Below are 23822 nucleotides of genomic sequence, written 5' to 3'. Positions count from 1 at the left end.
AGAGGAACAAAACCGAGGTGCAGGTATGAAGAACAGCCTCCCTGTCCCTTAGAACCACTATTTAGTAGCATCATTTCCCAAGCCATATTAGCAGGTTCCCATTTAAAAAATAGATTGGGGAGGATACACAGAGATTGAAGATCATATCCTCCCCAAATTCAAACTGCTAGAACATGGAGTGCATTTTCTGTAATACCTGTGAACATTTTGTGTAACTATACAGTATTAAGTAGAAAAGTTTAGGGGGCGGGGAACTTATCCCTTAAAGAATCTACCAAGAGTTCCTCCAAATACCCTCTTGAAATCTTCAGTCCTGGGTTACAGGACTCCCTCAAGATGCAGATGGCCTGTGGTCTACGTGTAACCTGCCTGAACCGCTCAGGCTCCACTGCTGCCGAGACACCACCCCCAGGTCTCCCGGTCCAAGTTCAGACCAGCCCACCTCTGGCTGCACAAAAGCTGTGTCAGGGGCCCACCTAAGTCCAGCTGGAATCAGGCTAGATTACAGACTGGCCCAAGGGCAACGTGTGGCCTGCTAGGGGGATAGATACAAATTCAGACTTGGTGATGGTAAAGACTAAACAATTTTAAAGACAGCATTTTAACATTTTTCACTGGTTGTCTTTGCACGTTCCATCTGTTGCTGGGAGCCGTGGGGGGCAGACTGTTGACCTTGGTGATACACCTGCCTGTATCCTACGTGGCCCCTGTGTCTTTCCCACTTTACCAACCTCTATTTTTGATCCTGTGTGGGGCCCCAAAATGCTACTGCCCATCACTGGCTGCCCATCACCATCAGTCCTGGGTGCCAGCACACAGGGGCATCCAGCCACACCCTACGCCACAAGGAGGCTTTCCAGCTCTAGCTGCGGAAGGGCCCTGGGATGCTGTGACAAGGATGAGAAGGATGCTGGGGTACCAGGCCCTCCCTGCCAGCTGGCCCAAAGACACCTACCTGACACTCCACGTTGCAGTAAAATGCCTGCTTGCATCTTCCACATTTGGACAATCCTTCTTTCCTTAAAAAACAGAAAGGGCACTGTAGTGGTGAGAGGCGGAGAAACATGAAGCCGCGCACTTTGTCATGCAATAACAACAGCCATCTGGTCCGAAAGCGGAGCCAAGAGTCACCTTACCTTGCTCTCCCACTGGTACGTGCCATTTTCCCAAAGGAGAGTTTGACCAGACTCAGCCCTTGAGTGGGAGTAAGTTGGTCAAAGGGGATACACGCCAACACTGACCGACCCCGACAGCGTGAAGGGCACTTTCCAAAGAGACGAACGACACGATCTCTGACCCATGAGCCTGGCCCGGGACATCACAGCTGTTAACATCAACCTGCACTATGACTCAATGCTTTGGGGCAAGTCAGAGGCTCTTATGCCCTGATTTTCTCACCTGCTAGAAAGGGACAGAAATAAACAAAGCCACCTTGGAAGCCTGAGTCTGTAAAGACAGAGGACTGGGGTCGACCTATATACTGCTAAGAACACAAAGTGGGTGACAATCTTTAGTATTTAGGGATGCAGAAGACAGGATGGAGCATGTCAGTGACAAATGTTGTCTAGGAAGCAAAATTTAAAAACAACGCTACCCAGCAACTAGAGACATATTCTTAAATAAAATACCCCTGGATCTGACTGGTACACACATCTACCTTGTCTGTATCCCACTGAATGATTCTTCTGCTTTGTCATAATTAGGTCAGTCCTCCCCGTTCATCACCATAGAATTCATTTTCCTGCTTCTCATAGGGGATAGGGACGTTGCTGTTCCCTAACTGTTAGTTGCTGGTGTGTTTGCTGTGTTAGACAAGCCACAGGATTTTTCAAAAACTGTGAAGCCACTGAGTTAAACTGCCTATGACAGAACCCTTCAAATTTTTCTGAGATGGGCAACAACCACTTTGTTAAATGAGAGTGCGATCTGTAAAGCCTGCTGTCTGCTTCTCACTGACCACCCTGAAGCCAGCTTTCCAATGCACAGAAATGCTGGTGCTGCAAAGGGCACTCTCGCTTACTGCCGGGGACGCCCCCTGCCCTGCCATGGAGCCCCCTCACCCCCACCCTGTCTGCAGCGTGCCCGGAGGGCTGATATTGCAAGACATACATATCATCACGCTGCAGAGTCCTCCTCCGCGTCTTCTCAGAGAGTGGTAGTCACCACACTACTCCCACGGAATCGGGAAAGGGTTCCAAAAATGCTACTGTTGGAACAAAACTGGCTGCCTTGCAGTTTTCATGACAGTGCTTGGATTCCAAGCAGCAGGCTGAAGAATTGTGTGGGAGAAAAAAACGCAGCTCGCAGTTGAGGTATAAATAAATATTCCGAGTTTGCACATCTCAGTGGTTCAAAGAGGAGCCCACTAATTTGGCTGAGTGCATCCTCTGGCCTGAAATACCCTCCAAGGGTGCATGTGGATGAGACGGCCGGCCCTGGCGTCTCCTGCACTTTATGCCAAGGGGAAAAGGACAGACGATGTGCTCAAAGGCAACTGTGAAGTGACTAGTGAGCAAGTGCTAATTGACCGGGACCGTGAAGGAATGCCAAAGGAATGAAAGTGCAGACGGGCAAAGCCGCAGAGGGAGCTCTGAAAATTCTTTTCCGAAAGACGTGTGTTGGGACATGGACAATGGGTGGGTAGATGCCACCCATAACAATGTCCATCTGAAACAGCCATTTGGTGACGGTTGGTTTTGCAGGGGGCGAGGTCATAAAACCTCTCTGAGAATTTGAAGCTATTAACTCTCCCCAACAACCCACCTTTTCCCCAACCCTCAAAGAACAGCAGAAAATGCTATGAAATTTTGAGGGCTCACCGGCCACCTAGAATCTATGCACAGACGAGTGAAGTGTTTCTGAAACCTGAATTAAGACCCTCGATATAACGGACCAGGAAACTATCAGAAAAAATGTCTTTATTAGCTCTACACCATACAAAAAGAAAACAAGGATTATATACAGAGATATTCCGCACAGAGATGTGAGCAGTAAAGCTAATACGAAACCAAGGTTTGTTTTCGGCTTATTTGTTTTTGTCTTGTTTCGGATATTACCAAGGTAATATCCCAGGAAGGAAAAAAAACAACTGGGCTCTGGTGAATGCAGGAAGAACTCTAGTGGGATTTCATCAAAATAATAGATCTCCCAGAGGCCAGGCTTCATTCAGCCTGGCTAGTCACCAAGTCCATGGCCACAGACAACGAAGACCAGGAAAAAAGAGCTAACTCATCAAGACTGGCAAGAGGTTACATAATGCCAATGGTTCTCGAGGTGTGGTCTGTAGACTACCGGAGGCCCAGAGGCCCTTTCAGGGAGCCCGTGAGATCAAAGCTATTTCCAGAATGTACTACTGCCTTTAGTGTCTTGACATTTGTGCTCTAGCAAGTGGAGGGTGCCTGGAGGGTGAAACCCGCAAGGCTTTGAAGTGAAATGAAGTCAAAGTGGTTTAGTCGTGTCCAACTCTTTGAGACCCCATGGACTAGTCCATGGGATTCTCCGGCCCAGAATACTGCAGTGGGTAGCCTTTCCCTTCTCCAGGGGATCTTCCCAACCCAGGGATCGAACCCAGGTCCCTCGCATTGCAGGCAGATTCTTTACCAGCTGAGCCACAAAGGCTTTAGTACAAATCAAAGCAGCGAGTAAGTAGTCACTGTATTCCTCACTTCCACATGCTCACAGCCAGGGGGGAAAAGCCAGTTTCACTTAAGAATACACCTAAAGAAATCTAAACTATGATACAAATGAACTTACCTAGGAAACAGACTCACAGACTTAGAGAACAGACTTGGAGTTGCCAAGGGGTAAGGGATGGACCAAGAGTTTGGGATGAGAGAATGCAAACCATTACACGGTGGTGGCAGTGTCACTAAGTCGTGTCCGACTCTTGTGACCCCATGGACTGTAGCCTGCCAGACTAATACACACACACAGAGGAGTCTGGCAGGCAGGCTACAGTCCATGGGGTCACAAGAGTCGGACACGACTTAGTGACACTGCCACCACCGTGTAATGGTTTGCATTCTCTCATCCCAAACTCTTGGTCCATCCCTTACCCCTTGGCAACTACAAGTCTGTTCTCTGTGAGTCTGTTTCCTAGGTAAGTTCATTTGTATCATAGTTTAGATTTCTTTAGGGGTATTCTTAAGTGAAACTGGCTAGTACTTTGGCCACCTCATGCAAAGAGTTGACTCATTGGAAAAGACTCTGATGCTGGGAGGGATTGGGGGCAGGAGGAGAAGGGGACGACAGAGGATGAGATGGCTGGATGGCATCGCTGACTCGATGGACAGGAGTTTCAGTGAACTCCGGGAGTTGGTCATGGACAGGGAGGCCTGGCGTGCTGCGATTCATGGGGTCGCAAAGAGTCGGACACGACTGAGCGACTGATCTGATCTGATCTGATCTGAAAAATATATATAAAACTGGATCACTCTGCTATACAGCAGAGATTAACACAACATTGTAAATCAACTAGACGAAGATAAATTAAAAAAAAAGAATGTCCCTAATAAAGCAGTGTGTGCACGCTCAGTCACTTCAGTTGCGTTCAGCTCTTTGCGATCTCATAGACTGTAGCCCACCTCTGTCCGTGGGACTCTCCAGGCAAGAACACTGGAGTGGGTTGCATGGCCTCCTCCAGGGGATCTTCCTGACCTAGGGATCACACTTAAGTCTCCTGCAGTTCCTGCATTACAGGTAGATTTTTTACCACTGAGCCACCCGGGAGGCCCGCTATGCAGTCACAAATACTACTGTCCTTGAATCTTGAGTCTTTGCTATGTATCTTCTTGGCACCCTGAGATGAAGGGGGAAGAAGGCAGGAAGTGTTTCTGCTCCTACTGAAGAATGAGGGTTATCTCAAGGATGAACTCTTGACCATCCCTGGAGCTATAAATTGAACGTGCCACTATTTTCTTGAAATATCACTTTTACTAGGAAGAACAACTTTAGACAAACTGGCTGTTCAGACTTGCGTATTTGGCAGGTATATTATGGAAATAAATGAAGTGAGTCCATCACATCAAGGAAAATAATTGGCAATATTTGTTGGCAATGATAAAATGTGGGCTCTTAAGCAAAAATTAGAATTTTGGAACACATGTATCTGCTGCCCAGAGTTTGACAGTCTGTCATGTGAAAGATTGGTGACGGTTTTAGTAATTGTGGGGGGTTTTTTTGTTTGTTTGATTTCATGGTTTGATGAAATAAAGTTTTAGGAGGTCTATATAACTGAGTGAGAACCAATGTTTTCCAAATGATCAGAGTATGATGTTTAAAAAATTACACATGACTAAAAGAGTCATTCAAAGTACAAGACAGACTAAGGGATTTTATGTAACAGAGTACATAAAATTCATAGACATGGCTTCAGAGTGCACGTTTTACAACTAATCTTTAAGACAAAAATCACTTCACTGAGTTCTAATGGTGAATCAAAGAATACCCACAATTAACTGAAAAGGCTATTAAGATATTCCTTCCCTTCCAGTTACACACCTATTTGAGGCCAGATTTCCTGTGCATATGTCAACCAAAACTACATAATATGTCAGACTGGATTCAAAAGCATATCTGAGAATCCACTTGTATTCTTTAATCTCTCATTAAAGAGATTTGCAAAACTGTAAAACACCACTATTCTCATTAATTCTTTTGTTTTGAAGAAGAGTCCTCATTTTAAAAAAACAAGTGCTTTATAATATTTTCTATTTTTAATTATAAATATGGTAAATATTGATAAATATCTAGGTGAACAAAAAAAGCTCTTTGGAGTTCTCAGTTTTTATAGGTAGAAAGGGATCTTAAGAACAAAAAGTTTGAAAACTGCTGATCTCTTGTAATAATTCATTCAGTTCTATGAAGAGGTTATTACTCCAGCTTTTCAAATGAAGATACTGAAGATCTTAGAGGTGAAATATCTAACCCAACATGGCCATTCAGCAAGTTGGTAGCAGAATCAGAATTCACACATCAAGGGACATATTTTGTCTCCATCATGCAAACATATCCTTCCTTGAGTATGGTAACATGATCAAGGAGCATATACTACAGCAAACACAAACAATCGATGTGTCTAGATAAGGTCATTCAGTTCAGTTCAGTTCCGTCGCTCTGTTGTATCCAACTCTTTGTGACCCCATGAATCACAGTACCCCAGGCCTCCCTGTCCATCACCAACTCCTGGAGTTCACTCAAACTCATGTCCATCGAGTCGGTGATGCCATCCACCCATCTCATCCTCTATTGTCTCCTTCTTCTCCTGCCCCCAATCCCTCCCAGCATCAGAGTCTTTTCCAATGAGTCAACTCTTCACATGAGGTGGCCGAAGGATTGGAGCTTCAGCCTCAGCATCAGTCCCTCCAGTGAGCACCCAGGACTAATCTCCTTTAGGATGGACTGGTTGGATGTCCTTGCAGTCCAAGGGACTCTCCAGAGTCTTCTCCAACACCACAGTTTAAAAGCATCAATTCTTCAGCGCTCAGCTTTCTTCACAGTCCAACTCTCACATCCATACATGACCACGGGAAAAACCATAGCCTTGACTAGATGGACCTTTGTTGGCAAAGTAATATCTCTGCTTTTTAATATGCTATCTAGGTTGGTCATAACTTTTCTTCCAAGGAGTAAGCATCTTTTAATTTCATGGCTGCATCACCATCTGCAGTGATTTTGGGGCACCCAAAAATAAAGTCAGCCATAGTGTCCACTGTTTCCCCATCTATTTCCCATGAAGTGATGGGACCAGATGCCATGATCTTAGTTTTCTGATAAGGTAATAGCAGTAAGTAAATAAGTGTTAGTTGTTCAGTCATATCAGACTCTTTGTGACCCCCATGGACTGTAGCCTGCCAGGCTCCTCTGTCCATGGAATTCTCCAGGCAAGAATATTGGAGTGGGAAGCCACTCCCTTCTCCAAAAGGGTCTTCCTGACCAAAGGATCGAACCTGTAATAGCACTAATGAAGAGTACATAAAGGCATTCTTTACTCTCGTCTGCATAATGTCCCAGCTCCAGTGGAATCCTGTTAATGCTGTGCCATGCTATATTTGGTCGCTCAGTCGTGTCTAACTCTTTGTGACCACATGACTGTAGTCCGCAAGGCTCCTCTGACCGTGGGATTCTCCAGGCAAAAACACTGGAGTGGGTTGCCATGCCCTCTTCCAGGGGATCTTCCCAACCCAGGGATTGAACCCAGGTCTCCCGCATTGCAGGGGGATTCTTTACCATCTGAGCCACCAGGGAAGCCCAAAGATACCAGAGTGGGTAGCCTATCCCTTCTCCTGTTAATGCTACTTGGCTTCAAAGATAAGATACAATGGGAAGAATCCAGTCATCTGAAAATGAGATCCAGGAAGGAGAACATCCCGACAGATGTTGGTCAAGAGACCAACCATGCCAGAGGACTCAATGTCACTTGAAGTGGACTGGAATTAAAATAAGGACTGATTTTGTATCCAGCCTGTGCAAAGAAGGTCCCTCTGTCTCATTCAGGCAGTAAATTCAGGCAGTAAATCCAGGTGTGTTCGCAGACAGACACTGGGCCAGTCCACATGGGACTGCGTCCTCTGGGAACTAGGTTATAAAACACTGCAGCTCTCACAAAGGACAGAAAAGCCTTGCCTGGCTCGGATGCAGATGTTACTGTGTATGTGCTTATGTGGTCATCTACCTGGCTTACCTGTGTGAATGTCCTTCACAAAGATTCTCCCGGCCAGACTGCCTTCAGCGGAGAGAAGGAGAAAAGCTAAGCCAGTTACTGACAGGGAACAGTTTAAGAATCTCCTTTGGTCTATTTGGTAATAGCAGTTCTCAGTGAAATGGGGTAGGGATGGGAACTCAAACTACCCAGATACGCGCTTCAGTTCTTCCCATAGCTTACCACAGGGCGAGACACACACGGTCCGTAGGTCTAAGGGTGGAAACCCCGATTACAAGGTGCTGAGCTGGCTCATATGGGTGGGGGTGTGTGTGTGTGTGCGCGCGCTTCAGAGAGCAAGAGAGGGTTTGTGTGTGTGTGTATGTGCTTCAGAGAGCAAAAAGTAGAGCTCCTGAGAGTCCAACTACTGCTGACTGCAAAGTTCAGCCAGAGAGAAACTTCATATGGGATATCCATTTTCACTGTCGGAATACACAAGGCTTTTAGAATAAACTCTATGCCTGCAGAAGACCCAGCTGTAAAGCTTTCGTTTGCGATGTAACCCAATCTGAATTGTCCAGGAGGTTTGGGGAAAGACTGCAAAACAAAGAACAGAAAACTGCCCTCCGTGACAGAGGAATAAAGGTCATTCGGAGGAATGAAGTGAAATGACTGAAAAGGAAGGGAACAAAAGGAACATTAATGGTGAAATCACGCACAGCCTCTCAGAGTGGTTCTCAGCTTCAGCTGCCCATGCCCATCTGGGGCTGGGTCCAGCTAGTCTCATCAGACTGGTCTGTGCTGGGAGTTTTAGAAAGCTACCCAGGTCGAATGTGCCTCCATAATACACAACTGCTGGTCTAGGCCTATGGTCATCCATTTGGGTTGAGAGTTTTCGAGGGCAGAATTTGATGAAGAGTGTTGAAGCATTCTTCTCTGCAGTCCAGACTGCTTACCATATAACTCTTCTTAAGAATGACTCACACACAGGATGGATTAGGTGGTTTAACTACCTTGATGATGGATGGATAGGTCAGAATAAAGCGGCAGACACTGTATTTTCTTACTATGACAACCAAGTGTTCTGGAAGCCAGGCTCAGCTTTCTTTCCATCTCTTCCTAATTCGTGCTTCACAATGCAGGATGACTCTGCTGGGCTCTTTTTCCTACTTCCCTGTCTCAAATCCTTTTTCCTTCTCATGCTTGAGGTGCTATGCGATCTTAGGCAAGTTATTCAACCTTTCTAAACCTGTTTCCTCCACCATAAAGATACAGTTTCTATCTCGCAGGTTTGTTATGTAAATTAAGTGAAAAAATATAAGTGAAGCCCACCACTACTACACTTTTAATTAGTCTTCTTTCTTTTGTGTGTGTTTTTTTTTAAGTGATGTCAACTCCTGAAATATCTTCAGTACCATCTTGCTCAGACTCATATTTAGAGGATTTATGCTTCTAAAGCCTTTGTTTTACAGGCAAATATCTACTCTGCTGTGAATGGAAGGGCTCTTTGAACTTAAGAAATGGTTCCATCTGCAAAAGGAGGAAAGAAATGTGACAGGAAAATGCAAGTGTGTGATTATCAGTGGCTGAAACAGAACTCAGAAGACACGCTCCTGTCATTTTCGACAGGAGGAGACACGCGCAGCGATTAATTTTCTTGCTTTTAAAATTCGGAAGCCGGGAAGATCAACAAGTTAGGATTGTAATTAACAACTCCTGCTAGTTAATGCATTGCCGCAGGTGCTGTGGGTCCAGATAAAAAGGATTTGATCCTGTAAGCTCCCTCCTTTCTGCTACCGAAATGAATGCTTTGTGGGTTTTCCCCATGAAAGAGAATGATACTGGCATGGAGTGGGTTTGCAATAACAATTACTTTTAACTAACGGTGATAGAAGAAGTGACGAGGAGGCTCTGCTGAACAGAGGCAGCCCCGGCCAAATGAAAAAAGAGAAAAGGAAAAAAGCCCCAGTGGCACAATATAACTTCACCATGGGTTGAAATAAGACAATCAGAAACAAAGTTAGCCTCCCACCCAGAGTGAGTGGTTCCACTAGCAAATTTTTATTGGAGAGAAATAAAAATTGGAGGAATTGTGGCGGAACCCTATTATAACCCTGGTCAGGTGACAAGGATAATACTCAGGGTATGGGTTTTTGTGTAACCCTGAAAGATGCTCCATGTAGCACTTTAATCCACAATGTAACCGTGAAACGGGACCACGTGCTGCGGGAGCGTCTTCCCAGAGCAGGGCTGAACCTTCCCCCCAGGGCATCCGGCTTTGTTCTGAGGCTTGTTAAAAGTTAGAGCCCAGGGCCTCCAGGGAGGCAGGAAATATTTAGGGCAGTAAGGTAGCAACTAATAGGTTTTCCCAAACGTTGGAACAGAAGCTGTGATTTACAAGGAGAAAGAGGAGGCTTGGTGGTCAGTACTGAATAGTTGACCTTGTCATAAAAACGATGGCCCTGGGAGAAATGGGAGTGACACGGGTCAAAGGGTAGAAAGTTTTGGTTGTAAGGAGAAAAAGGTCTGAGGATCTACAGGACGGCAAGGTGACTACAGATAATAATACAGTAGAGTATGCTTGAAAGTTGCTGAGACTTGAGCTTATCTTGTCACACAAAAGGAAGTTACCTACGTGAGGGGATGGATGTGCTGATTATCTTGATCTTAGTAATCATTCCACAGCCTCTGTGTACACCAGATCATCAGGCTGTACACTTTAAATATAGACAATCATATCTGTCAATTTTTCCTCAATAAAGCTAAAAAAATACTGTAGACATGACTCTCCACATCACTGACTCATGAAAATCAAACTCAGCAATGAAAAAACAGTGAGGATGCTGATTTAAGATTTGTTTCAATGAAGGCTCTAGGGAAGCCTGGCATGCTGCAGTCCGTGGGGTCGCAAACAGTCGGACACGACTGAGCAACTGAACAACAGCAAAGGCTCTGCTGCTGCTAAGTCGCTTCAGTCGTGTCCGACTCTGTGTGACCCCATAGATGGCAGCCCACCAGGCTCCCCCGTCCCTGGGATTCTCTAGGCAAGAACACTGGAGTGGGTTGCCATTTCCTTCTCCAGCAAAGGCTCTAGTAGAGATGAAATCTTCCACTGCCTTAGAAAGAAAAAAAAAAAAAAATCATGAGGCTTACGGATAGAGCAGAGAACTACTGAGCCTGTGGAACAGCGACGATGACTCTTTTCAGCCACTGGACAGCACCTATGACCTTCATCTTGCAGGCCCTGTAAAATCCCTAACAGCTGAAGCCTGCACGAAGAACAGATGTGTGCGCTTTTAAATTGAACATTCTCTTCTGAAATTCTGTGTATGAACTTTTGTGGGAGATCACAATGACACTTCCTTGCAATTTGTCTTTGACTTCTCTGATGCTTACCAATGAGGAAGTCAAAAGGAAAGAAACAACAAATCCATTTTTAACTTAGTTCTCTCTTATAAGAACTGACCATAAGTAACAGCTACCACGGGGGAATGATGCAGCACCATTGTGGGGGAACTGGAAAGACCGCTTATATTTTGTTTAGGTTTTAAGTGAAAAAAGCAGTAAGGGATAATGCCAGGCAGGGTGGAATATGGAGGACTTGAGCAGTCAAGATTCTGCCCTGAAGACAGAGATCGATGAAGTGTTCTGTAAGTATCTATAAGGATCCAAGAACAAACAGAGAAGGAGATGAGGCCTGCCCACAGAGCTGTTAGTAAAATAAGACTACAGAAATGGGATTATTCGTTTAATAAATATTTACTGAGGTCATGGAGTATCAGGCCTCAGGCTAAGTGCTGGAGCTACAAGGTTGAAGAAGACCTGGCTCCTGTAGTCAAGGAGCAGGTGTGATGAAGGAAGTATGCAGAAGGTGCTACTGGTGCAAACACACACATGTGTGTACAAGCATGTACGCACGTACCACTATAAGCACTTTGGAGCTGCGGGAGTGAAATTAACACTGCAGAGCAAACTGGACCGTTGCGATGCCCAGCCTTGGGGGTGCGCCTGCAGGTAGCCTTGACCCTACAGTGACCTTCCACTGGGTCACTCTCTGAAGATACACAGAAACAGAAGTTGGCGGTGGGCTGCTTTTCCCACTCTGTGCCTAGAAAATATTTAGCAGGTAGGTGCCTTGAAAGGCCTGAACACGTGCTTAAATCAATTTACTATTGAGTGAAGTAAGTCAACTGTTAGTTTCCGAATCTCTACTACTTTGTGACCCTGTAAGTTTTTAAGGTGAAAAAAAATCCTAAAGCTTTTTAAAGTTGTATTTAAAAATATTTATTCAAGTGTATGAATAAATATTTCTAAATACAGTTGAATAAATATTTCTAAATACAACTTAAAAAGCTTAATGGATATTCATGAGTTTGAGTAGACTCCGGAAGTTGGTGATGGACAGGGAAGCCTGGCATGCTGCGGTCCATGGGGTAGCAAAGAGTCGGACACGACTGAGCCATTGAACTGAACTGATTCAACTGTATGAGTAGACCAAATTTCATCAAATTCCAAAAAAAATGTCTACCCAAAGTGCTGCTATTTTAACACAATGCAGGGATGCTACAGTTTCATTCGACCCAGGATTATCTGATCAGAGTTCTCCCTTAGTTTGCATAAGTCATGAACTAGAGTGTGTGCTTAAACTTCTTGGTTAACAGTTTTCTTTATGACATACATACATGGATTATCAGTGTTTGATGAAAGAAAGCACTGAACTCAAAACATTACTGCCTTTAACAAAAACTCTGCTAAAATGACAAAGTTCAAGGCACTACAGCGTCAGCCAAGAACTGTCATTTGCTATCTGCTTCTACAAGGATGACATCACTAGCCACTGCAGTCGCTGACCTTGAACCATTGCCTGAAATGAGTCCAGGGCGGAGACGAGGAGTGAGGCACTCTGTGCTCTGCGAAGAACCGGCAGAACAGGCCTTCAGATAGCTAGAAATTTTCAGGCCATTTTATGAGCCCAACTTCTGACATCTCCTCATACCTAGGAAGCACTAAAATCACTAGCGGAGACATCTGCTCCTCGTGACTGGTTGCAACCTTCTTGAGACTCTGCGACCCCACGGACGGTAGTGCGCCGGGCTTCTCTGTCCATGCAATTCTCCAGGCAAGAATACTGGAGAGGGTTGCCATTCCCTTCTCCAGGGGATCTTCCCAACCCAGGGATGGAATCTGGGTCTCCTGTATTACAGGCAAATTCTTTACCGACTGAGCCACCAGGGAAGCCCCCTTGGGATCAGCAGAAACCTTCTGCTGCGCGGTTTACCAAAATCAAACTTACGCTGACCTCCTCTACCCACCTCTTTGGAACAGGGCCTCAGAGCTATCTGAGAAGCTGTCTCTTGGGCAGTAAGTCCTCATTCTGCCCCAAATAAAACTTAATTCACGACTCTCATGTTGTGCTTTTTCTTTTCAGTCTACAGTGCGTAAAATAAAGATGAATAAAACGTACTGGAACATAAGCTTCGTGGTGGGAGGGATTTTTGTTCCTTTTTTCACCGGGATTCAGAACATAGCGTGTGCTCAGTTGCTCAGTAGTGTCTGAGTCTTTGTAACCCTATGGACTGTAGCCCACCAGGCTCCTCTGTCCATGGGATTCTCCCGGCAAGACTACTGGAGTGGGCTGTCATCTCCTTCTCCAAGGGATCTTCCGGACTCAGGGATCGAACCTGCATCTCCTGCATTGGCAGGCAGATTCTTTATCACTGTACCACTTGGGAAGCCCAGAACCACAGTGAATGCCCCATAAATATAAATATTTGCTAAATATATTAAAAGCAGAATCCCTGCTCTCAGACAGCTTACCATCTGCCCACCATTAAATGTCTCTTACTGCTGAGGTTTTAAGAACCTGTGAAACTCTCACTGACAGTGATTGTCACTCTGATAGAGATTTGTGCAGCTGACGGGTAAGAGATTTTTTTCAGGTGGCAAAATGAGGAAAATCAACAAGATCTGAGCCCAGGGCCCACATCCCTTGAAGAGCCTTTCCTGGTCCTCACAGACTCAAGACAAAAAACTCCTCCGGTCCAACATCTTTTCATTTTGTCACAGATGGCAACATAACTCCTTTCAAGTACCAGGATATAAAATCCTTGAGATTTTTATTTGGCTCAGATGAAAAAGTGCATCCTGCTGTCAGCCAGACTCCCTTTGCACCTCGCTCCCCCAGGATACGCCTATGTCTTCAGGCTTTGGTGTGAAATTCGCTTCTCCGTGAGGGAATCGTCCTTATTCTTCCTCTCCCCCAGTGGTGACTGCAGATTCCCTGGGCGATGAGATGTCCTGTTCATCACAGTGCACTTGCAGATACACAGTGGTGGCTCAGCTATCACAGCAAGCATTTATTTTGGTTTCTAGGGACTATAAACTTGTGAAACAGAAGCACTTATGGATTCTTGGATGCACTCCTTTAAGAAGCGAACCCAATCCACTTGAATGATGTACATGCCATATTTCCACTCAGTCATCAGAAACCCTCCACTTAGCCCCTAGGTTTTATGTTAATACATTGGCACAAGGAGTCCCACAGTATTTTTTAAATTTTTGATGGAAGGAAAATCTGAGACACACAGTTGGATTCTCAACAAATGCATGGACTAGAAAGGTAAGTTGTTTCCTGAACCCTCAAGACACTTTGGTCTTATTTTCCTGCTAAATCACATATCTCTGGCCTTCAGAGAAGTCTAGAAGAGATCCGATTTCCTTCTGTTCTATTGTGCTGGCGTGAACGCCTTTGCAATTGAAAAGGAGGCCTCCGAGGGTGGTAGGAACAGAGTCAGCAGAAGTTACACAAAGTGAGGTGTGTGGCTTTGTGACTGGTTAGAGCGCCCGTGCTAATGAGGCCAAGGTCGTGGGTTCAGCCCCTGAAAAGGCAGTTACTTCAGTCAATTCCCTGCTGGAGGACTGCACCCCTAAACTCCCACAGATTCACTAGAAATCCAGAGATGCGAGGGTTGGGACGAGAATGGGAGACTGATGGTGGTGTACAGAGACTGATCACATTAATACAAATCCCTTGAGAGAGGACAGAGACCTCTAGTCCCAGAGTGGGCCCCTCTCCAGGGGGAAGCGACTAACCTCCAGGCTGACCAGCGCTCTGTTGTGCTGAGTCGCTCAGTCGTGTCCGACTCTTGGCGCTCCTATGGACTATAGCCCGCCAGGCACCTCTGTCCATGGGGATTCTCCAGGCAAGATTATTGGAGGGGGTTGCTATGCCCTCCTCCAGGGGATCTTCCCAACCCAGGGATCAAACCCAGGTCTCTCACACTGCAGGCTGATTATTTACTGTCTGAGCCACTAGGGAAGCCCAAGAATACTAGAGTGGGTAACCTATTCCTTCTCCAGGGGATGGTCCCAACCCAGGAATTGAACCAGGGTCTCCTGCATTGCAGGCAGACTCTTTACCAGCTGAGCTACCAGGGAAGCCCCTCCAGAAGGGGGCTCAAAGCCTACATCTGGTCAGATACAATCAGGGTGCCCTGTTCCAGGTCTGCCTAGTTCCCTGGTGGTGATCAGGACTATATACTCATGGACTTAAAGGCAAGCAGGCAAAGCAGAGCAGGGCTGCCTTTGAGAAGAACAGGACATGGGAATGTAGAATCAGTAAGACAGAAGAAATTTCAATCCAATTGTCCTGGCACAGATCAGGTCCTCAAACTGAGAAATGTGATTACTTCTCTCCACGTCTGAAGTACAAAAAACAACATGTGCGTATGGTGGGAAGGACCTTAGTTATTGATGACTCCAGTTACAAAGGGATATTGTAATTACTGACTGCCTCCTCAGGATGCAGAAATATAGAGGCTTAAAATTACAATGATTTCATGTTTTCTTTATATTGACAAGAAAAGGAAGGGATATGAACCTCAGGCAACAGCGTTAAGTCTCAAACACCAAAATCAAGTTGCAACTTTCTTTGCAGTTTTCTATTTTAAGTTCTGTAAAATAACTTCACTGGCCCAGGTTCTTAGCAATTCTGAGTTCTGTTGAAAATCAGCTGCTGCCAAACTACAGACCTGAGCCCTGAATCTTCCCAAAGAAATTTAAGACATTTCTGAGCATCTTTTAAAGAATCTTTGGACAGACAGCGTGCCATTAGGACAGACAGTGCTTGTCCTACAGGAATACCATCCAGGGGCCTTTCAGCACAGCTGCATCATGAATTCTATTCCCAAACCATGTCTGTTTAACTTTGCATAGAGCAAAGTTCTGAAGAATGGGTCTGTTTAAGGAAAATAAATATGCAGGGGTGGTCCACATCCTTGTGCTGCCCTACCAGCACACACAGAAACAAACTCTTTATATGTAGCTATAAAGATGAAGATGACAAACTCCTTTTAAATAATTTGAGCACATTTAAAAATATCCCAGACTTCCCTGGTGATCCAGTAGTAGAGTCCACCTGCCAATGCAAGGGAGCTGGGTTCAACCCCTGGTCTGGGAGATCCCACATGCCATGGGGCAACTAAGCCCGGTGCCACAATGACTGAGCGTGAGGACTGCAGCTACTGAAGCCCACGGGCCTAGAGACTGTGCTCTGCAACGAGAAAGGCACCACAATGAGAGGCCTGTGCACGGGGACAAAGAGCAGCCCCCACTCACCGCCACTAGAAAGCCCGCACACAGCAACGAAGACCCAGCGCAGTCACAGTAAATAAATAAAAGTGAAATTAAAAAAAATAAAAATATCCCAAACTCACCGAAGGACCAAAGCCTCATATTTCTTTTTACATTTTATCAGGTAATAGTGGATGATACAGAAGAATATATGCAGTTGTTACACAAATTCCAAACTGTTAGAATAAAAAAAAAAATTCCCTGAAACCACAGCAGCATAAGATATACATCCAAGATAGATGAATCAATTGATTTTGCTGAACTTGTAGAAACGACGCATTAATCTGTTGCATTATCCACAGAGGCAGGGGGAAGCAAAAGAAAAGAGGTGATAAAAATTGCGTTCACTTGAGAAAGCAGCAGTGACTTAAGTCCTCGTGTCCAGGTGTGACTCACACGGTAGTTTCAGGTCAAAAGGGACAGAGATATGTGTGGCTGATTCATGTAGATGTATGGCAGAAACCAGCACAATATTGCAAAGCAATTATTGTCCAATAAAAATTAAAAAAAAAAAAAGGACAGTGAAGGAAAACCACACTCAGAACAGAAAGACACAGTTACCTCAGTGAAGAGGCTGGCCCTTAGAGGGCACTCAATATCTGCCCCCCGCAAAATGTGAAAATCAAGGAAACAACTTTTCCAACACTCAGTTACTTCCTACGTAAGACGGGACAAGGTCTTCTCTACACAAGCCATCCTTGGAAGGATCAAAACACAAATGTACCTGGAAACGCTTTATGAGCTGCAAAGAGCAACACGATTTAAAGGAATATCATCTTATACGGGATCTTCAAATTTTTACGACTACGAGGATATTGTGCAATTGCTTTTTGGAGGGAAAGGGGTTAGCTGGTGGTTTTAACTCACCAGGGTTTGAATTTCACGTAGGATATCTATCCTGCTGCCAGTCTGTCTCTTTCACCTCAAATCGTTGCTAATCATGCAGCTTGGTCACTGGGCCCTGATACTCCAGAACAGAAATGATGCTCCCTGCGTGTGAAAAATGTGCCTGCCCTGGCACTGTGCACACCTGAAGTCTTGCAGGACTGCTCCTTGCCACAGCTGAATCACGCTGAAGGCAGAGAGCAGAGCTGAGCCGTGGTATCCTTGCTAGGTGGAACATTCTGTCTTCCTCCATTTCTTATTTCAAACCTTTGTTTAATTCCAGGGTAAAAAGAGTATTAAAGTCGTTAATCATTTTGGAGCTACACAAGGCTCTTTAAAAAAAAATAAATATTTATATTTACCTGTGTAGGCTCATCATATCATTTTCATCAGGTTTTGGAAAATACTGAAAACTGATCCCAGACACCCATTATTTATGCTGTTGAATGGGAGGTTGAGAACCGCTGCTTTCAACTCTGGGTCAACTTGCCATCTGAATGATGATTCCACTGGCCAAAAAGGTACAATATTGTCTTCCCAGTATTCCCCAGCTCAACACAACCGCCATAAAAAATGTCCCTGAAATGAGAATATGATCTCATACTATTTAACATTTAGCCAACAGAGCTCATCAAACAAGTCCATAGAAGCGAGACACCGAGCCAACTGTGACACCTCCCGAGTGGTCCGGGTTGTACTGGGCACTTGACTTCCCTGACTCAGGACCAGCTCAGTAGGTGGGTGTTAATGTGCACTGCTCACAGATAAAGGAAGCTGGGAGTAAGTGCGTGCATGCTAAGCTGCTTCAGTCATGTCTGACTCTGTGCAATCCTATGGGTTGTAGACTGCCAGGCTTCTCTGTCCATGGGATTTCCAGGCAAGAATACTAGAGTGGGTTGCCACGCCCTCCTCCAGGGGATCTTCCCCACCCAGGGATCAAACCCACATCTCTTATGTCTCCTGCACAGACAGGTGGGTTCTTTACCACTAGTACCACCTAGCAAGCCCAGAGGGGCTAAATAATTTGGCTCAAGACAATCCATCAGGAAGGGATAAAACCAGAATTCCAACCCAGTCAATCTGGCCCCAAAGTCCCTCCTTTGCAGTCTCTAAATAAAATAAAAACTTGAAATACTGAAATGTTGAAAATGGCAAACCAATATCTCATTATCTACTGTACAAATGGCTGAATTTTATATTCTTTAGTGTAACTTTTTAGAGGAAATCTGTTGTCTGTGTGTCTGTGCGTGTGTGTACATATACCTTTTTGGGGGGGAACACCATGCAGATGAGGGGTCTTAGTTCCTGGACCAGGGATGGAAACCTATGATCCCTGCAACAGAAGTGTGGATTCCTAACCACTGGACCACGAGGAAAGTCCCTGTTGGCTATCTTAATCCTCCTACCCATCTCTTTAAAACACATGTAAAAAGATGCAGGGAATCGATTATTGGAGCATGTGCCCATAGAAAGTGAAAGTCACTCAATCATGTCCAACTCTTTGGGATCCCATGGACTACAGCCTGCCAGGCTCCTCTGTCCATGGAATTCTCCAGGCAAGAATACTGGAGTGGGTTGCCATTCCCTTCTTCAGGGATTTTCCTGACTCAGTAATCAAACCCGGGTTTTCTGTACTGGGAGGTGGATTCTTTATCACTGAGCTACCAGGGACGCCCTCTCAGATGGAACATGGGATACAGATTTTTCTCTTTCTGAGACAAATACTAGCAAGTGTTAAAATACATTAAATATCAAGTGAAAAAGTGTGCCACAAAATACTGACCAGGCCAACGTATGTGCTTGTGTGCGTGTGTGCACCAAAAAAAAAAAAAAACAAATCTGAGAGGTCTGATGAGGACAGCTCCCAACTTGAAGACATTTATATTTTTAGGAGCTGCCTCTTAGCAGCTGAGGCAAGATACACATCTTCCCAAGTGTCACCCTGAGAAAATGTGATACAGATGCAAACCTTTGTTTGTGTTACCCTGACAGTAAGAATTCCACTTTGCTGTGACTTAAGAGACTTCCTATTATTTTTCCATTTGCAGAACATACTTATTTCTGAAAAACATCACTTCTTTTCTTTCAAAATAAGTCAAACCCCGATACAATTACTATGATAGGGAAGATCTCTGCAGGCTCATCTGTCTTAAGCACTATTATTTACCTTCAACTTCTGGCACAAGAAACAATATATGCAGTTTTCTTTTTATGGCAGGGGAGGGGAAGTCATGGAAGAGTATTTGAGAATTTTGTTCCCACCCCTGGGGGAACCCTGGGGACATATACCCGTACCTCCAGTATAGCTGAACAGAATAATCTGTCCTCGATCTATACGAACAGCTGACAGAGGAAACAGTGCTAAATCTTTGAGATTGATCTAGCCACTAATTCTAAGTGAACTGGATTTAACAGAAACCACAGAGTGAGTACAAAGATATTTCTGATTTCACAGGTATCATGATGTCATGATGTCATCGTATCTTGTGTGTTATTTTAGCTGATTTCAAATGAGTCCTCAGGGACAGAGAGGAAAGGAACTGTGGGTGTTGACAGAGGTTCACCTCAGCCAGAGAAAAGTGGGGGGAGGTGCAGTGGTCCCTCCCCAGTGCACGGCAGCCGGAGAGGGGCCTGAGGCAACAGTGGCACTAACGAATGTCACTCAGAAAAGGGGGAAACAAAAGCAAAGGCCATCCCATAGGGCGTGCTGACTGGCCAAGCCACACCTGGCAGCACCTTCTCATCCGGAGGTGAGGGCGTGCATAGTAGGTACAGTTCGGAGGCAAAAGAGAACCATCTCTCCCTTCTGCTGCTCCACTGCGAACCCAGCTGGATTTGATCTATAAAATTCACAGGAGGAGGAGTCTGGTAACAGACATCTGAGTGCCTACTAGGTGCCTGGTCCCGCAGTCTTCTCTGCCATGATGGTTCCCAGGAATCACCAGGATCCCTGACGCAGGAGGGAGGCCCCTTCCGTGCGGGGTGACCTTGCTTTGCTCCTGCCACTCCAGACACCCACGCTGCTTCAGACTCTGAGCCACAGCAAGGCTCAGAAGATCAAGGGACCAGACACAGCAGCCTTTTTAACTTTGGGAAAACCCAATGCTCACTTCACTCAAACGTCGCAAAGTGGTGCCATGACCCTTTAGCTCTTGGCTCACCAATTCAAAGAAACACATCACATACAGCCCTTAAGCTGCCCACGGCATGATTCTGTGTCTAGTTCCTTTCCAGGTCCCCCCAAAGCGGAAGACAGCTCTGGCAGGGAGTCTGGGCAAGATGACTATAGTATTTAGCTTTTGTCCCTTCTTTTGCTCTGTCTTACCGTGAAATAAGATGAACATATCTCAGGCACTGAGTTCTTTGGCGTGTGTTGGGCTGGAGATCTGTATTCAAAAGGTACCTGCAAACCTCAGGTGGGCTTAATCTAGCCCAGAAGTCTCCACTTCGAAGATGAAGAAACTGAGGTTCAAAGAAAGTAAAGCAGGGCCCAGGAAGGTCCCATGGCATAAACTCCAATGCCATGCTTCCTGCCTCAGTCCTTTTATTGAAGACTTGGGTAGGTAGGCAATGGGCGGAACTGAGGACATTAGATTTCATTTTCTTAACTATAAGCGTGAATATACATACTTCTTCTCTGGGCAGTAGTTCTCTCCCCCTTAAAACGTAAAGTGTTGCATTCATGCTTTCTAAGGGTGCCTTTAGGTCTGAAACTGTCATAAGGCTTGAAGGTATAATTATGCGTTGGTGTATGTGAATATATATACATATACACACATACATGATCTGCTCCATTTAAATACCAATTCCAACCAGACGTTTTGCCTAATCCCCCAAGCAACCAGATTTCCCCAACCCCAAACAAGGGCTAAATTCCGTCCCTCCGTTGCAGTCCCTCTGAACCCAGGATCGGTGACCCCCTGGCTTCTCCCCAAAGACCAAGCGCAGAGGGTGACAAGAAAGACGAGGGGCCACGTACTTCACATGAAATACGAAGTGTCATTAAGTTCCTCGGCGGTAACACGGCAAGCCTGCGGCAGCGCGGGGCTGAAAGGGAGGGGGGGTGCACAGATCACATCGCAGGAAGCACAAGTGAAAGGTGGCTTGTGGCTGTGGCCACTGCGCGAAACCTGGGGCCCCGCCGGCAAAGCGCCGAGTAGCCAGGGTTGGGGAGCAAGCCTGGCTCCAAGCCCACGTGTTGCAGGCACGACCCTGCCCTGGCAGGTTCACACAGCCCACGGGGGCCAGCAGAGAAATGTGCCTTGGTGCCGGGCGTGCGGCGGGAACTTGGCGGGTCTTTCTGAGTGCACGTGGCCCGGCCAGTGCCGGGTTCCAGGTCCCCTCCCGCTCCCCACCCCCGCCCTGGAGCCGCGGGCGCTAGGACCCCGCGAGGCGCGCACACTCCGGCCCGCCCGCGCGCGCGGCGCCCCCCGAGCCCCTGCGCGCCCGCCGGCACCGCCCTACCTGGCGAAGCAGAACTCGCAGTGGTTGCCGCGCTCGCTGACTGTGAGCACGTAGGCGTAGGCCGGGCAGGAGAAGAGTAGGTCCCCCACCTGGAAGGGCTGCAGGGCCCGCAGACCCCGGCCTTTGCCCGGGCTGCAGAAGCGCTCCAGCCCGCCGTCACCCTCGGCCCTCATCCCGGCGGCCGGGCTGGCGCGGAGGGCGGCCTCCCGCGGCTGCGGCTCCCCGCGCGCTGTTATTGGAGCAGCGTCACCCGGAGCCGCGGGGGCGGGAAGCCGCCCGGCGGACGCGGCGGCCACCGCTTCCCCGGAAGGGACGGCGGCCCCGCCCGGCGCTCGCGCGCCCCCGGGAGGCGGGGGACCCGGCCCGGCAGCCCCGCCCGCGTGCGGGACCCTCGCCTGTGGCCCCGCACTCGGCCCACTGTCGGCCGCTGCGGCCACCGCCCGGAGCTGCGTTCCCCGGGGCCGCTCCAGGCAGGAGGTCGGAGGCGTGTGCGTCCTGGCGGAGGGTGCGGGCCGCGGCCGCGTTCCGGTGGGCGGGATGGGGTCGCGGTGGGGCAGGTACCCAGCGCCTCCCCTGGACCAGCCAGTAGGATGGCCCGCGCTGGGTTAATAGAAGTTGGCGGCGTAGGGAGGCAAGATGCTTCTCAACCTTCAGTTCGGTTCCTCTGTCCTTGTCGAGAACCCTAGAAGGAGTCCTCGGGGAACACCGAAGGGAAACCGCAGTAGGAAACTGCTAGGTGCCGAGGGTTAAAAGGTGCTTCCCCAAGGTGAAAGGTTTTTAGAGCCCAGTATGACTCCCAGGGAATCTCAAGTATTGATTGTGAACCTACTTCTTTCCCTCTGCCCCTCCGGTGGAAGTTAATTACGTGGACGGAAAAAGGAAGTGCACTGGTCAGGCTTGCTCACTCAGACTCTGCGTACAGACAACGATGCGGAGGAGGCAGGAGATAACCTTGCAGTCAAGGAACTTAAGACTTGCCCGGGGGCAGTGCCGTGCTGTGGCCAGAGCACACGGCTAGGGATCGAATCGGCTTGACCACGCACTGTCATCTTAGAAAAGTCAATTAGGTTACGAGTCACAGAGAGGATTTTCCGTATGAGAAAGAAGGGTTTAATCTGTTCTGCATAGGAGTGTGGAAAGGCTGCAGTTGATGTGCGGGCTGTAAGAACTCCGTGTATAAAGAGAGGATTTAGCAAAAGCACTAATACTTAAAGTGTAATCTCAAACTAGGTTGCCTGTGTAAGTTCAGGAGTAGTTCAGCAAAGGGTAAGATCAGTGTGATTTGAGTATGTCATCAGAATTTTTGACCCTTCAATAAAACTCCTAAAATGAATAAGCCTCTGGCCTTCCTGAAGAGAAGAATACATCATGGATACTCTCCCATTTAGACACTTTAAGAAGCATTCACTGAGCACCCACTGTGGCCAGTCAGTGGGATAGAAAGAGGGGCAGAATGTGGGTCTGGACCTTTGCATACCATACATTCACAATCCTTATTGGGTGTTACGGGGTCAAATACTGAGCTAAGTGGCTTAAACACATTACCCCCATTAAATATGTAATTCTAACTGCCCAGTGAGTTAGGTGTTATATGTTTCCCATTTCCAAAACTAGGAAACTAAAACTCAGAATACTTCCCAAGGCTCTACAGCTAGGTTGCAGAATTTGCTAGGTTGCAGAATTTGGTTTCAGCCTCCAGTCAGTCTGAATATGAGGCCCACGCTCTTAAGTGAAATGACCCTCTGCAAAGAAAGACAGCTCCCTGAGACAAGTGGTGTTATGGTGGCTTGCACAAAGCGTTCTGCGGGGAAACAGGCAGGGGAGGACAAACAGCATGGAGAATGCAGGTTTGGTCAAGGCAGGTGCCACATTCATGTAACCTTTGAGCTGGGCCTGGATGATGGATGAGACTTAAGTACAAAAGAAGAGGACAGTTGGCCGGGCTGAAAGAATTGCATGTGAAGACAGAGGGACTTGAAAGAAAGAATGGTGTGTAGTTGCAACCTGCTGCGTTGAGTGGAGACTGAGATCTCAGGGAGAGGACAGGAGGTGAGGCAAGAGTAATGGGAGGGCATCTTCTCAGGAGACAAGTTTCCTCCCAGAGAAGGTGTGGGAGTCTCTGAAAATGGTTAAGCAGCGGGGTGCGCTGATCAGTCTAGTGTTTTAAACGGTTCTGCTGCAGCTTTGCCGATAGACTGGAAGG

General features: G+C 46.8%; 1 protein-coding gene across 2 annotated transcripts in view; it reads right to left on the bottom strand.

Annotated features, from left to right (window-relative positions):
- The window catches only part of SMYD2 (SET and MYND domain containing 2), a 54137-nt gene extending 31710 nt beyond the window's left edge, over positions 1–22427 (bottom strand). The window contains exons 1-2 of one of the 2 annotated variants that reach the window (XM_086342382.1): positions 21620–22427; positions 956–1019 (exon numbers count right to left, since the gene is read on the bottom strand). In XM_086342382.1, the coding sequence (XP_086198508.1) occupies positions 956–1019; positions 21620–21792 (237 nt within the window). In that variant the 5' untranslated portion in view covers positions 21793–22427. The remainder of the gene's footprint in view (positions 1–955; positions 1020–21619) is intronic. The other variant, XM_086342383.1, reaches the window with a different exon arrangement.
- Between the last annotated feature and the right edge of the window lie 1395 nt (positions 22428–23822).

This window comes from Bos grunniens, chromosome 16 (genome assembly GCF_055505025.1).
Source record: "Bos grunniens cultivar Pamir isolate PY7600 chromosome 16, Bosgru_T2T1.0, whole genome shotgun sequence".
Lineage (NCBI taxonomy): Eukaryota > Metazoa > Chordata > Mammalia > Artiodactyla > Bovidae > Bos > Bos grunniens.
Note: the sequence above shows the minus strand (reverse complement) of the source record. Positions and strands in the feature narration are given on the sequence as shown.